The sequence below is a fragment of the Syngnathoides biaculeatus genome, chromosome 7, assembly GCF_019802595.1.
Source record: "Syngnathoides biaculeatus isolate LvHL_M chromosome 7, ASM1980259v1, whole genome shotgun sequence".
Classification (NCBI taxonomy): Eukaryota; Metazoa; Chordata; class Actinopteri; order Syngnathiformes; family Syngnathidae; genus Syngnathoides; species Syngnathoides biaculeatus.
This window is the reverse complement of record NC_084646.1, coordinates 24,164,256-24,177,983: the sequence shown is the minus strand read 5'-3', so window position 1 is coordinate 24,177,983 and position 13,728 is coordinate 24,164,256. Positions and strand designations below refer to the sequence as shown.

General features: G+C 40.9%; 1 protein-coding gene across 2 annotated transcripts in view; it reads left to right on the top strand.

Moving 5' to 3' along the window:
* ror1 (receptor tyrosine kinase-like orphan receptor 1) overlaps positions 1-13,728 on the top strand; it is a 154,124-nt gene that overhangs the window by 133,987 nt on the left and 6,409 nt on the right. For both annotated transcript variants that reach the window (XM_061825764.1, XM_061825765.1), the window contains 6 exons: positions 1,637-1,764; positions 2,568-2,885; positions 4,212-4,457; positions 4,556-4,770; positions 12,073-12,252; positions 13,177-13,404. In XM_061825764.1, coding sequence (XP_061681748.1) covers positions 1,637-1,764; positions 2,568-2,885; positions 4,212-4,457; positions 4,556-4,770; positions 12,073-12,252; positions 13,177-13,404 — 1,315 coding nt within the window. The remainder of the gene's footprint in view (positions 1-1,636; positions 1,765-2,567; positions 2,886-4,211; positions 4,458-4,555; positions 4,771-12,072; positions 12,253-13,176; positions 13,405-13,728) is intronic.

Genomic DNA, 13,728 nt, shown 5'->3' with positions numbered 1-13,728 from the left:
TAAAACTGACCTCCTGGCTCCCTGAACATACCTCACTAAATATGCATGTTTTTTTTCCATATTCCATTTTGACATTAACAGAAGAACCAATCAAAATTCTGAAATACTTTTCTTTGTGATTCCTTGTCCTACTATACCCAGTGCCAATATGATTTACACTTACACTTATGAAACCGGTTTCTAAAGGAAAATGTCTGAAGATATATTTTGATGAAAAAAATGCTACTCCATCCATTGGCAACCACCGCATTCTGAATGTAATGAAATTATAGATAGTAGAGATGAACCATGTGTAAAGTTAGTACGTATTATCATGTTGCTGTGGTCATAGCTTAATGTGTTTTGCTTGTATGTCTGAAACATCCATGTGAATATGTCTGTATGTGGGGGACACATGGAGAGAGCTGACCTTGACCCCTCAGTCACTTAACACTCCTCAGAGAGAGGGAACCTCATGACCCCGTGCTCACTCCGTGATGCCCTCATAACTAAGGATGGCTGTGTGTATGTGTGTGCACGTGTGCATGTGTGTGTGTCCACTTGAACTTTAAAACATTTGATTGGCCTTTTTTCAGTTGTGAGGAAATTATAGTTTACAGAAAACTTTCAAACTTTCCCTTACTCCCACCAGCATGTAACAAAGATAACAAATGAGCATTAATGCAGGTATATTAATTAAATTACCTGCATTAATGCAGGTAAATTAAGTGTACAGTACATGCTTTCTTTAACTTAATAGTTCACCAATTAATAACAAGTTTATTTTTATTGCCTGTGTTTCAGAGGAGGTTTACTCATAATTGTACAGTAAGTCTGCAGTCTTTTTTTTAACTTGGATTAAACTGAACTTTTTTTTTGTGAAGGGATTTTATTGCAGAGATGTAGAACAGCAATAGGTTTAAATATGTGTGGGTCCATGAGGTTTTTCTTCAGTCAGCCAATAGCTACAATATGTTTCTGTGGTGTGTGTGTGGGGGGCGCATACATAACATCATCACGCCCTATCCTCATATATTGCCTGGTCTTAAGGTCCCATATGGCACGATTTAGAGCACATGACTCAGTGATCTCACACCAAGCCAATATTCAGCATGTGGCTTTTTGTGTGGTGTGTCTGTATATGAGGACCAATTTTCGATGTTCATCGTGTTGGTTTTCTGGGTATCGTTTGGATGAAACCAAAAAATGTGGAAAGAAAAGTGAACATGAAATTAAAGTTGAATATATTTAGTCATGAAACTATCACACTACGTCCCTCCCCCATCTCTCCTTGGTACACAAGTTCCAAATAATGGCTCATAAAGGTAAATCAGTGACATAAAATGGAATAAATACAAACAGGCAAACATTAATTCTTGAAGTAGTTTCACCTTGGAGTGAGATGTGCGTTTTATAGCTTGTGGCTTTTGACTTGAGTGGAATTTGATTAAGACCTATAGGGAGACAAGTTAATGGCTGCAGGGTGGCCTCTAGTGGCGGGAATTTGTATTGTAACACAGTGGCCTAAATACATCTATAGAGGTCGTATTCGGGGGTTTTCAGTGTATAAAGATCCAAGTTCCAGTGTCATTGTTACAAAAGTGATCTTTATGTATTTCAGAGATGTTCTAAAATGTGTCTGTCTGTGTTTTTTCAGGGAGGATTTTGACGAGGAGGGGTTCTGCCAACCGTACAGAGGCATTGCATGTGCCCGCTTCATTGGTAACCGCAGCATCTTTGTTGACTCGTTGCAGATGCAGGGTGAGATCGAGACTCAGATAACAGGTAAGACACACGTGAAGTCATTTTTACCTCTCGTTCCTCAAGAATGCACCTCAACTCACATCTCAATTCTTAGATCCAGTGTAATGTCAATAATGTCTTGTTGATGTCAGACATAACACCTTGCATGACTCTACTGGTCGCTGTTGCCCTATAAGCAAAATCTTTGTCAGTTACAACTCCCAGTTAATAGAGAATCTTTCCAGAAATGTGTTTCTTGACTGATAGAAATTCTATTTCAATAAGCTGAAATAAAATTTCACTACACATCCAACCCTCGTAACTCTTGTCCCATCCAAATTAAGACATTTTGCAGGGTTAAATTATGCATATGCTCTTGATTTCAACTGATGATATCACTTATCTGGAACGTGGGGACCACTGACAGGGCAGATTTACGACGCCACGTATTTGTAAGACGTGTGGAGTAGGATTTAGCTTTTAAGGCGGAAATTTATATGTAGATCTTGTGCTTGTGGTTTGGAAAAGACCCAATTTTCTGCATTCACCTTTAATTGTTTGTCCTCTCCTCCCAAAGAGCTACTTAAGTGATAATCCCCGCCACAATGAAGCATGTGTTTGCGATAACTGCAGTCTATGAATCATGCTCTCACACATTTAAAAACTGCACATTTTTATTGTCAGCCGATCGCTTTGATCCTTTAGGCATGTACACAGTTAAAAATATGAGGATTTTGATTTTTTTTCGTAAATGGTGTGTGTCTGTGAACAAATAGACAGTAAAAAAATGAGAGAGACTATGTACTTGAATCTTTGTTACTGACTTTTCCTTCTATGGTCCCCAGCGGCTTTCACCATGATCGGCACATCCAACCATCTCTCCGATCGCTGCTCTCAGTTTGCCATCCCATCCCTCTGCCACTTCGCCTTCCCAACCTGCGACCGCAGCTCAGGTGTTGACAAACCCCGGGACCTGTGCAAAGATGAGTGTGAGATCCTGGAGAATGACTTGTGCAAGACAGAGTACATCATCGCCCGTTCGAACGCGATCATACTGAAAAGACTGAAGTTGCCTAACTGTGACGATCTGGCAGCCTCGGACAGCCTTGAGGCAGCCAACTGTCTTAGAATCGGCATCCCCATGGCGGAGCCAATTAACAAAAGTAAGGCACTTTTGATCCCTAATGCGACAACATCATGTGCTATGTGCACAAGATAAAAGGCAATGTAATAAGTGTGAACGTCAAAGTGTATTTATTGTTGTGGTTGTAGTTTGCAGCTGTGTAAAAATGCACTCCGTCATACGGCATGTTGTCTCGTATGTTTTGGTAACCTTATTTCACAAAAATATGGGGGGGTGTCAATCAATCCTGAGATTTATCTTTAGGGATTTTTTTTTTTTGTGTAGCTGTTGCATGAGATGTGTAGCTGTACCTAATGCTGTGGCTGGTAATTGTTTTTTTTTTATTAATATTCATTCATTGATTCACTTGTTTTCGCTACTGCTTATCCTCGCAAGGGAGGCGGGCATGCTGGAGCCCAGCTGATTCTGGACAAGAGGCAGAGTCCACCCAGAACCGGTCACCAGCCAATCCCAGGGCACATATAAACAAACAACTATTCACAGTCATATTCACACTTATGGACAATTTAGAGTCTTCATTTAACATAACATGCAAGTTTTTGAGATATGGGAAGAAAACTGATTACCCAAAGAGAACCCACGCAGGCACGGAGAGAACATTCAAGCTCCATACCGACGAGGCTCCATACTGGCGAGGCCTGATGTGAGCCTGGGTCCTCAGAACTGTGAGGCAGAGGTGCTAATCAGTCGTCCACCGCGCTGCTTATTGATTTATTGATCTTGCATTATTAAACCAAAGTAAAGAAATCAAAAATTGATTCATGACAGAATTGACTATTGGGAGCTTGTCTCAACACCATACAGTAAATTTTTCTATTCCTTGTTTTTAATTTTCTTCTTGCTTGTATTCAAATGCCTGCTGACATTTTTTTCAAATCTCAACTCTTTTGGTTATGTTGAATTTTTATTTATAGGTATTCTCCTAAGCATGTCAGATTTGGTGATAATCCACTTTCCACAACTCATAGGGGAGAGTGGTTGGCACCGCATCACAGTTCTGAAGTTGGGGGTTCAAATCCGGGTTCCGGCCATGTGTGGCATGTGCATATTCTCCCCACTCTCATATGTTTTTAATCTGGGTACAGCGGTTTTCTTCCACATTTAATATAACACAGTATGCTGTTAGATAAATGGAAGACTCTAATTGTTCAAAGGTGTGAACGGTTTGTGCCTTGTGATTGGTGGACCACTTAATGTGATCAAGCGTGTAAAAAATGGATAAATAAATTAGAAATCTCATGTGGCTTTTAGTTCTCTTGAAGGACAATTTTATTGAGCGTATGAATGTAAACTTAAATATGGAGACCAAGTCCATTGTAATGCCATCTTCTTTGCTCTTCACCAGATCACAAATGTTACAATAGCAGCGGATCAGATTACCGCGGCACCATCAGCATGACCAAGTCAGGCCGTCAATGTCAACCGTGGAACTCCCAGTATCCTCACAGCCACAACTTTCTGGCTCTCCGCTACCCGGAACTCAACGGGGGTCATTCGTACTGCCGCAACCCAGGAAACAAACATGAAGCTCCCTGGTGCTTCACACTGGACGAGGGGGTGCGCATGGAGCTCTGTGACATACCCATCTGTGGTGAGGCCATGTTTTTCAGCAATTCTTACTCAAAATATTGATTACAGTTGTGTATGATTTTTTTCCCCCTCCCCCACTCTGTCCCTCATTTCCTGTAGACCATAAGGAGAAGTCTGGTGGCGGCAACATGGAGATCTTGTATATTCTTGTTCCAAGTGTGGCCATCCCATTAGCCATCGCGTTGCTTTTTTTCTTCATTTGTGTGTGCCGCAACAACCAGAAGTCTGCCAGGCCGCCCGCGCCTCGCCAGCCCAAACCAGTCCGCGGGCAAAACGTTGAGATGTCCATGCTCACAACAACATACAAGCCAAAGGTAAGTCTCATCCTAAAATTGACAATCAACCCCTTTAAGTTTGTCTGAATTACCTGTAAAGTATATTTGTGCTTTACTCATTATGCTGCTATTTCTTTGCTGTCACACAAAACTCAGGGTTGAAAGGAGATAGAAGGAGAAAAGAGAACTAAAGAGAAAGAAAACTAAACATTTGCATTTCACTACAATAATATTAATTAGGAGTCAGGTTCTATCCCACCAATAGTACAGGACAGGATGGAACAGGAGTGGTTAGCCGGGCAGTGCAACCAGCAGATGATAGTAGTGCCTATCCAGTGCCAAAACATCTACCAAGAATTTTAGTGTAATTGAGAGGACCGTTCAGGAAGATAATTTAAACACGAGGGTTTTGTCGAGCAATTGTTAGAGAGTGGTCAGTTGTCTCATGTAAAGTGACAACATCCCAATCTCTCGGGAGATCAATGCTACCTTAGCGCCATACTCTCCCGTGACAGAAAAGCCGGTCACGCTTTAGCCACTGTGAAGATTTTCCCATTCCTCATGGCAGAGACGCTCTCTGAGTGAAGTAACCCTAAGAATTAAACCATTTTAATAATTGATCATTCACATTGGGAAATGCAGATTTTGTATTGTGACCAGTAAACGTATGCGTGCACACATCCACGTATGCACACATACGTTCAGTCTCCCTGCAGGTCTTAAACAACGGTTGCATGTGTGCACATGCATGTCAAGGATATTTTCATCAAAGCCCAGCAGGGCTAGAATGTTTGCCTGCACTTTTTTTTTTTTTTTTGTTGCTCCCTTACTCCTTCCTATGTCATAGAGTGCTCCCCCTCCAGCAGGCAACACACAGCACGGTGGTGGTTGTCTTAAGGATGCTTTTCTCATTTGACCGACCACATCACTTTAGTAGTGGTGGGGGGGATTAACGAGACGGACTGTTTCTCCATTTTCAAGGCGGAATTTATAATATTCCCATCAATGAGTGTGGAGCCAAGTGTTGAATATGGTCGAGGTGACGGCCATCACTGTCTTTTTTTGACATTTTGGTGAGGTGAGGGAATGTGTTTGTTGTGATTGAATGACCTTGTGTCAAGGTTAAAAGGATCAAAAGGAATGTCTTGCTTTGACAGCCATCGATGAACTGAATTGATCTGTTGAATTTGAAGGGTCCATGTGGGAAAACGTCATCTTCAATAACAGTTTAACAGGATTATTCTCACTTTATTTACGTATACAGGTAAGCATTAAGCCCCAAATGATTAAGATGTTCAGTTAGTCTAATTTTATTAGTTCCATAATATCTTATTGTTGAAAAGTGTTGATCATAATGAAAAAAAATGCATTAATAATGCTATTGATTAGTGAATTTGATCATGCAATCTTTTGCATAATTCTAAAGGCTCTGTCTAGCATGATATACAGCATACTAATCAGCTCTAAATGTATTACTTTGTGTGCATTAATAATGTAATATGTAATCAATCCATCCATTTTCTTTGCCGCTTATCCTCACGAGGGTCATGGGAGTGCTGGGGCCAATCCCAGCTGTCATCAGGAAGGAAGGGGCGTACACTCTGAACTGGTTGCCAACCAATCGCAGGGCACACATGGAGACAGACGACAGTCGCACTAACAATCACGCTTAGGGGCAATTTAGAGTCCCCAATAAATGCATATTTTATTTTATTACTATTTGTAGGTGAAAACCGGCGTGCCCGGAGAAAACCCACGCAGCCATGGGTAGAACATGCAAACTCCACACAGGCAGGGCAGGGATTTGGACCCCAGTCCTCAGAACTGTGAGGCCAACGCTCTACAGCTGCGGCACTGTGCTTCGAAAACAGAAAACAATGATTTGCAAAACATGTTCAACCTATAATTAATTGTGCACACTACAAAAGACAAGATATTTAAAGCTCAAACTGAACTTTGTTTTTCGCAAATATTCATTCATTTAGAATTTTTGTGCTGCAACACATTCAAAAAAAAGAAAAGTTGGGACATGTGGCAAAAAAGTTGAGCAATGCTCATCAAACTCCTATTTTCAACATCCCACAAGTGAACACGCTAATTGGAAACAGGTGGGTGGCATGACTGATTATAAAAGGAGTTTCCCCAAATTGCTCAGTCATTCACAAGTAAAGATGGGGCGAAGTTAAACTCTTGTCCAATTGGAAGGAATTGAGAGATCTCTGATCTATCGATCTATGATTATCTATGATCCATAATATCATCAAAAGGTTCTGAGAATCTGGAGAGATCATGACATGTAAGCGGCATGGCCGAAAATCAACATTGAATGCCCGTGACTTTCGATCCCTCAAGCGGCACTGCATCAAAAACTGATATCTATGTACAAAGGAATCAATCACCACATGGGGCCAGCCACACTTCAGAAAAACAATATTAGTAAATATAGTTCGGAGCTACATCTGTACGTGCATCTTCTTACTCTACTATGCAAAGCAAAATACATTTGTCAACAACACCGAGAAATGCTGAAGGATTCTCAGGCCCCGAGGTCATCTAAGATGCACTAGTAGTAGAAAAGTGTTCTGTGGACTGGCGAGTACATATTTAAAATTGTTTTGGGAAATTATGGGTGTTGTTTCCTCCGGGCCAAAAAGGAATAGAAGCTGCCACACTTTTATGCACGCAAAGTTGAATAGCCATCATCTGTGATGGTATGGAGCTGTGTTAGTGCCAATAGCATGGGTAACGTAAGGCACCATTAATGCTGAAAGGTGCATACAGGTTTTGGAGAAACATATGCTGCCATCCAAGCAACATCTTTTTCACGGACACCCCTGCTTTATTTCTGGAGACAATGCCAAACCTCATTCTGCACGTTTTACAACAGTGTAGCTTCATTGTAAAAAAGTGTGGGTAGTAGAACGGCCTCCCTGCAGTCCAGACCTCTCTCCCATTGAAAATGTGTGGAGCATTGTGAAGCGTAAAATACGATAATTACGACCCTAGACTGTTGAACAGCTGAAGCTGTAAATCAAGCAAGAATGGGAAAGAATTCTACCTACAAAGCTTCAGAATTTGTGTCATCAGTTCCCAAAAATTTATTGGATGTTGTTAAAAGAAAAGGTGATGTAATACAGTGGGACACATGATTCTGTCCCAGCTTTTTTAGGAATGTGTTGCAGCCATAAAATTCCAGATGAATGATTATTTGCGAAAAAATTAAGTTTATCTGTGAACATGAAATATTGTCTTTGTAGTGTATTCAATTAAATCTATGGTGAACATAATTATAATTTTTTTTGTTTGTTGGCTTAACACAACATCCAACTTTGTTAGAATTGGGCCTGTATATGATTAAACAGATTTTAACATTTCATAGTTTAATGCTATTTCTTATAACCAGCAAAGTATGTTGTCTCACTTTCCTCCCTGGGACGATTTGGCTTCTGTGCAGGATCATGTAGGGGTCAATGCCTGTGACAAACCACTTGGATATACATACACAGCACTTACACACAATATGTGACGGTGTTGGGAGGATCTGAGACTTTGGGTGGGGTTGGAAGAAGGGGTGAAACAAACATTTAACTAAAAACATGTGTGTCACATCACATGCACACTCAGCCCTCCATCCCAGGTGGTCCTGGGAGGCCAGGCATGTCATTACACAACTGGTGGGTGCCTTCAATCTTTCAGTCAATCTGAAATTGCGTAACAGCATTCTTTCAATTAAAGTTGTACAAAAATTTCACTGGACCTGCAGCATAATTCAGTGTTTGATTGGTTTCATGTACTTTTTTGTAAAAGGTCATACTGTACACTTGATTTCAATTTAAATATGGCCTGTTGGAGCTGTGTTATACAGACCACAAAGGAGAAAATCTAATATAGTTCAAGGTTACGCATATGTTAAAGTCTTTAAATGCAATTTCAAACGGTTAACTCTGACATCTCACTTTGCATAGGAGCCTGCGAGTTGTCTGCGTCTTTATGTGGTGCTCGATAAGAGATATACACAAACGAGTGAAAGATGAGAGGCATACAACTCGGACACATTTTTTATAATACAGGTAAATGATTAAATTGAAAAAAAAAGGAACATGGACAGCAAAACTATGCAGATGGAAAATAAAAATAGCATCTACTATGGCATTACTTTTTGTATTATGATCAAGGATGCTCAAGACCACTTTTTTCACCAATACTAGTATTAGTATAGTATTAGTATTTTTATATCTTACTTTAATTCATATTTCAAATAAGGCAAATAGTCTAAATAGTCACCAGGCCCAAATGACAACGGTCTGCTCATTCATTCCAATGAATCCTTCACAGTATCATCCATTTAACCGCTTTCAAATAAACTGCTTTTTTTTTTTCCCTGTTGGATTTAGCTGTGACATGCTTCTGTCGAAATACACTAAGGATCAATAATTATATGCTATCTTCAGAATCACCTTTATTTGCCAAGTATGTCAAAAACACAAGGAATTTGTCTCCGGTAGTTGGAGCCGCTCACGTATAACAACAGACAGTCATTTGACAGAAAATACTTTTGAGACATAAAAACATGGAAACAGTCTGGAGAGTCACTGAGCAATGAAAGGTAAAGCTGTGGTAATGTCATTATAACTTTTACTTATTGACAGTTCTACAAATAATGCAGTCCTCTGCCAATTTATAATAGTACAATGCTTGAAAATAAACTACAAACCCAATTCCAATGAAATTGGGACATTGTGGTAAATAAAAGAAATCATTCATCCATCCATTGTCTGAGCCACTTATTCTAAGGGTCGTGGGAGTGCTGAAACCTATCCCAGCAATCTTCGGGCAGGAGGCATGGACACCTTGAACTGGATTTGAACCCCGATCCTAAGAACTGTGAGGCAGATGCTCTAAACACCATGCTGCCGCAAAATGACTAATAGATCAATAATGTGGTATAGTGACCATTGTGCTAATGGCACAGAGAAAGTTTAAAGTACTAGTAGTCTAAACTGTCAATTGTTGAAATGGAGCCGATACTTTTCAAGCACAAGTGGCCAATCTTAGTCAACAACAGATATGCAAATAGCGCAGAGTGGAAAGACTTCGATTGAATACAGGACTAATGTAATATAGGCCGACAGAGATGTGACAACAATCTTAAGACAAACTTGGCAGCATGTTACAATGGAGTTGTCCGTTACCACCTACTTGAGGGAGAGAGTTCGAAGAGGTGGTGCCCAGGATGTGGTGGATCCAAAAGGATTTTGCATGTTCATGTCTTAGTTTTGGCGGCGTACAAGTCCTCAAGGGTGGGTGGCGGGGTACCGTCAATCTTTTCAGCACTTTTGAATGTCCGTTCTAGTCGGAGTTTGTCTTTTTTTTGTGACAGCACCGAACGAAAATGTGATGTGTGAACTCAGGACTGATTTGATGACTGCTTTGTGGCTCAACAGCTTCTGTGGCAGGTCAGCTTCCTCACAAGCCATCCTCTACTGGGCCTTTTTGAGGATAGGCTTGATGTTTATCTCCTACTTCAGGTCGTGGGAGACTCTAATTCCAAGGAAATTGAAGGTCTCAATGATTGACACAGAGCAGTTGAACGGGGTGAGGGGCAGCTGGGGCAAAGGATGCATGTTGGAGTCCACGATCAATGCTATAGTCCTGAGCGTGTTCAGCTCCAGATTGTGTTAGATGCATCAAAGCTCAAGCTGCTCCACATCCTGTTGATACGTAAAGTCGTTACAGTATTCGATAAGGCCAATCCAATGGCTATGGTATCATCTGAAAACTTCAGAATTTTGGCATATGGGTGCATTGAGGTGCAGTCATTCATGTAGAGAGAGAGCGAGAGAGAGAGAGAGAGAGAGAGAAGAGCAGCAGATGGAGGACACAGCCTTGGAGTGCCCCAGTCCATGTTGTGTGTGTGGAAGAGGTTGTGTCCCCCAGCCTCACCTGCTGTGTCCTGCCTGTCATGAAGCTGTAAATCCACTGGAAGATGGCATGCAAGACTCTGAACTGGAGGTGGTTGGAGGAGAGAAGCTCAGGGATAAAGGTGTTGAACGCAGAGCTAAAGTCCATGAACAAGATCCTCGCATAGGTCCCTGTGCCGTTTTAGAAGGAAATGCAGTCCTATATTGATTCCATCATCCTCAGACTTGTTTGCCTATAGGAGGAGACCTGTGACGCTTTTGAGATGGTCCAGCAGGAAGCTTTCACAGGACTTCATGGCCAACGATGTCCTGGCTATAGGCTTGTTATGAATGTAGGAGGGGAAGTAAGGAGTGTGATGGTGGTTGGTGGTGCAGCTCTGTGGGTTTGGGGTGTGAAAGTCTGCTTTTCAAGTCTGTAGTAGTAGGTGTTCAAGTTGTCAGCCAGTCCTTTATTGCCATCTGCTTGGGGTGAATCGTTAGTGAGTATCTGTTTTTCCATCTATTGTGCATAATTTCTCTTTGTAGTGTTAATTACTTTAGTCTGCTGCTTTGTAGAGCAATTATAAAGGGCCTGATCCCCACATTGATATCCATTCTCTTTAGCCTGGAGTTTCTTAGGTTTGGCAGTGAACCATGGCTTGTTGTTAATGAACGTTTGAAATGACAGTCCGTACATTCATCTTGGCTGCCAATTGAAGTTTCAAAGACACTCCAATCTGTGCGGTGTAAACAATCTTGAAGTTCTAACTTTGGTTCATTAAACCACTTCTTTACTGTTTTCACCACAGGCTTCGCACGTTCACATTTTTTCCTTTATGTTGGTATTAAGTGAATTAAGCAGTGATCAGACGAGCCCAGAGCAGTACAGTGAGAGATATATATATATATATATATATATAGAGAGAGAGAGAGAGAGAGAAGAGAGAGAGAGAGAGCGAGATTGAGTGAGTGAGTGAGTGAGTGAGTGAGTGAGTGAGTGAGTGAGTGAGTGAGTGAGTGAGTGAGTGAGTGAGTGAGTGAGTGAGTGAGTGAGTGAGTGAGTGAGTGAGTGAGTGAGTGAGTGAGTGAGTGAGTGAGTGAGTGAGTGAGAGCATGGTAGGTACAGTATGTGTCATTTGCGTTGCAACGCAGTGATCTAGATATCTGCTTCTTTGATCTTATTAGCGTGCACAAACTGCAATAGTGTCGCACAACCATACAATACGGTGATCCCCCTTTTCCCCTGCTTTCAATCTTGGAAGATGTCTGTGCTTTATTGGGTGGTATTAAAGTTCTTTGATGTATTGTGACATTTTTAGGAATTGTACATTGTAATGTACCAGGCAGCTTGCCAGGATTTCTCAAATGAGAATAATCATCTCATTGCTTTTTTTTTTTTATCCCCTTGGTCTGTCTTTTCCTCATTCTTCTCCCTCTGCAGAGTAAGGCCAAAGAGCTTCCCCTGTCGGCGGTGCGTTTCATGGAAGAGCTAGGAGAGTGCTCACTGGGGAAAATATACAAGGGGCACCTGTACCTGCCGGGCATGGACCGAGCACAGCTGGTCGCCATCAAGACCTTAAAGGACGTCTCGAGTGTCCAACAGTGGAGTGACTTTCAGCAGGTAGACTTGTCTAATCAAGTACTGTCAGAGTCTATTCTCTTGGTCTAAATTTAGACCAAGATCCAAATCCCAGTTAGAAAGTATGTGAACTCATTGGAATTTCTTAAGTCCCCATCAATTGGTCATAAAATGTAGTCTGATCTCCATGTAAATCATAAGAATAAATTGTCTGCTGAAACTAATATCACACAAGTATATGTTTCCATCATTTTTTATTGAAAGTAACATCTACTGTACAAATTCACAGGCCAGGGAGACAAAAGTAAGTGAAGCCTTGGATTTAATAACTGGTTGACACGCCTTTGGCAGCAATAACCACAACCAAAAGTTTTCTTTTTCCTTGCACAACGATGACGATGAATTTTGGGGAAATTGTGTATTGTCCTTTATTTCATGTCGCTCTTTAATTAACTTTTGATATATTTACTCAATCAACTAGCTTACATCTTGAGTCAATTTGTGTTGCAGTCGCAATTAGCTTTCTTTGCTTTCTGAGAGCCCCACACTGCGACAGTCTTCACATTTGTGGGGATTTCTAAAAATAAATGTAGTATTAACATGCAGTCATCCCTTTCTACACACTGCTGCTTTGCCAGTGGAAAGCTCTGTCTTCCCACAAGCTCTGGAGCATGTCCTGTTTTATTTCCACACAATGTACAATAAATGTGGTAGTCATCAAAGTATATATATTGGAAAAAGGTTTCGTCAGCAGTTGTTTAAGGAGCATTGCTGAAAATAGGTGAACACATAAACAATAATTCACTATTATCAGGCTGTCTAGAGAAACGTCACGCTTTAAAGTGAGAATTAAACATTTCCATCTGGTCTGCCTCAATCTCAAAATGAATCATTTCTATAAAGAAAGAACACTGTTATGTTTCTCCAACATTAATTTCCCTGCCATAATTTTGGTTGCTGATACAGGAGGCTGGCGTGCTGACGGAGCTGCAACACCCCAACGTCGTGTGCTTGCTGGGTGTGGTGACCCAGGAGCAGCCTGTCTGTTTGCTGTTTGAGTTTCTTCCTCAAGGCGACCTTCACGAGTTCCTCATCATGCGTTCGCCGCATTCTGACGTGGGCTGCAGCAGTGACGAGGATGGAACCGTGAAATCCAGCCTGGATCACGGCGACTTTCTGCATATGGCCATCCAGGCAAGAAGGGAGCTTAAATCCTCTGCATTTGCCTTACAGTATTTTTATCACAACTGGAAAGTTGCACTTTCACAAGCATGTGAACAAATAAAAAATTTACTGTAACTTTAATTATTTTTCAATGTCTTTGTCTTCAATTCATATTACATATATATGGTATGTTGTATGCCCCAAATTTTTTCCTTGAAGTTTCAAAAAGTGCAGAGAATATATATATATATATATATATAATATATATATATATATATATATGTTAGTTTTAGGTGAAGATTGTGCTGAAGTTCAAGAAGAACCACATCCTGAAATGTTTTTTTTTTTCTTTCT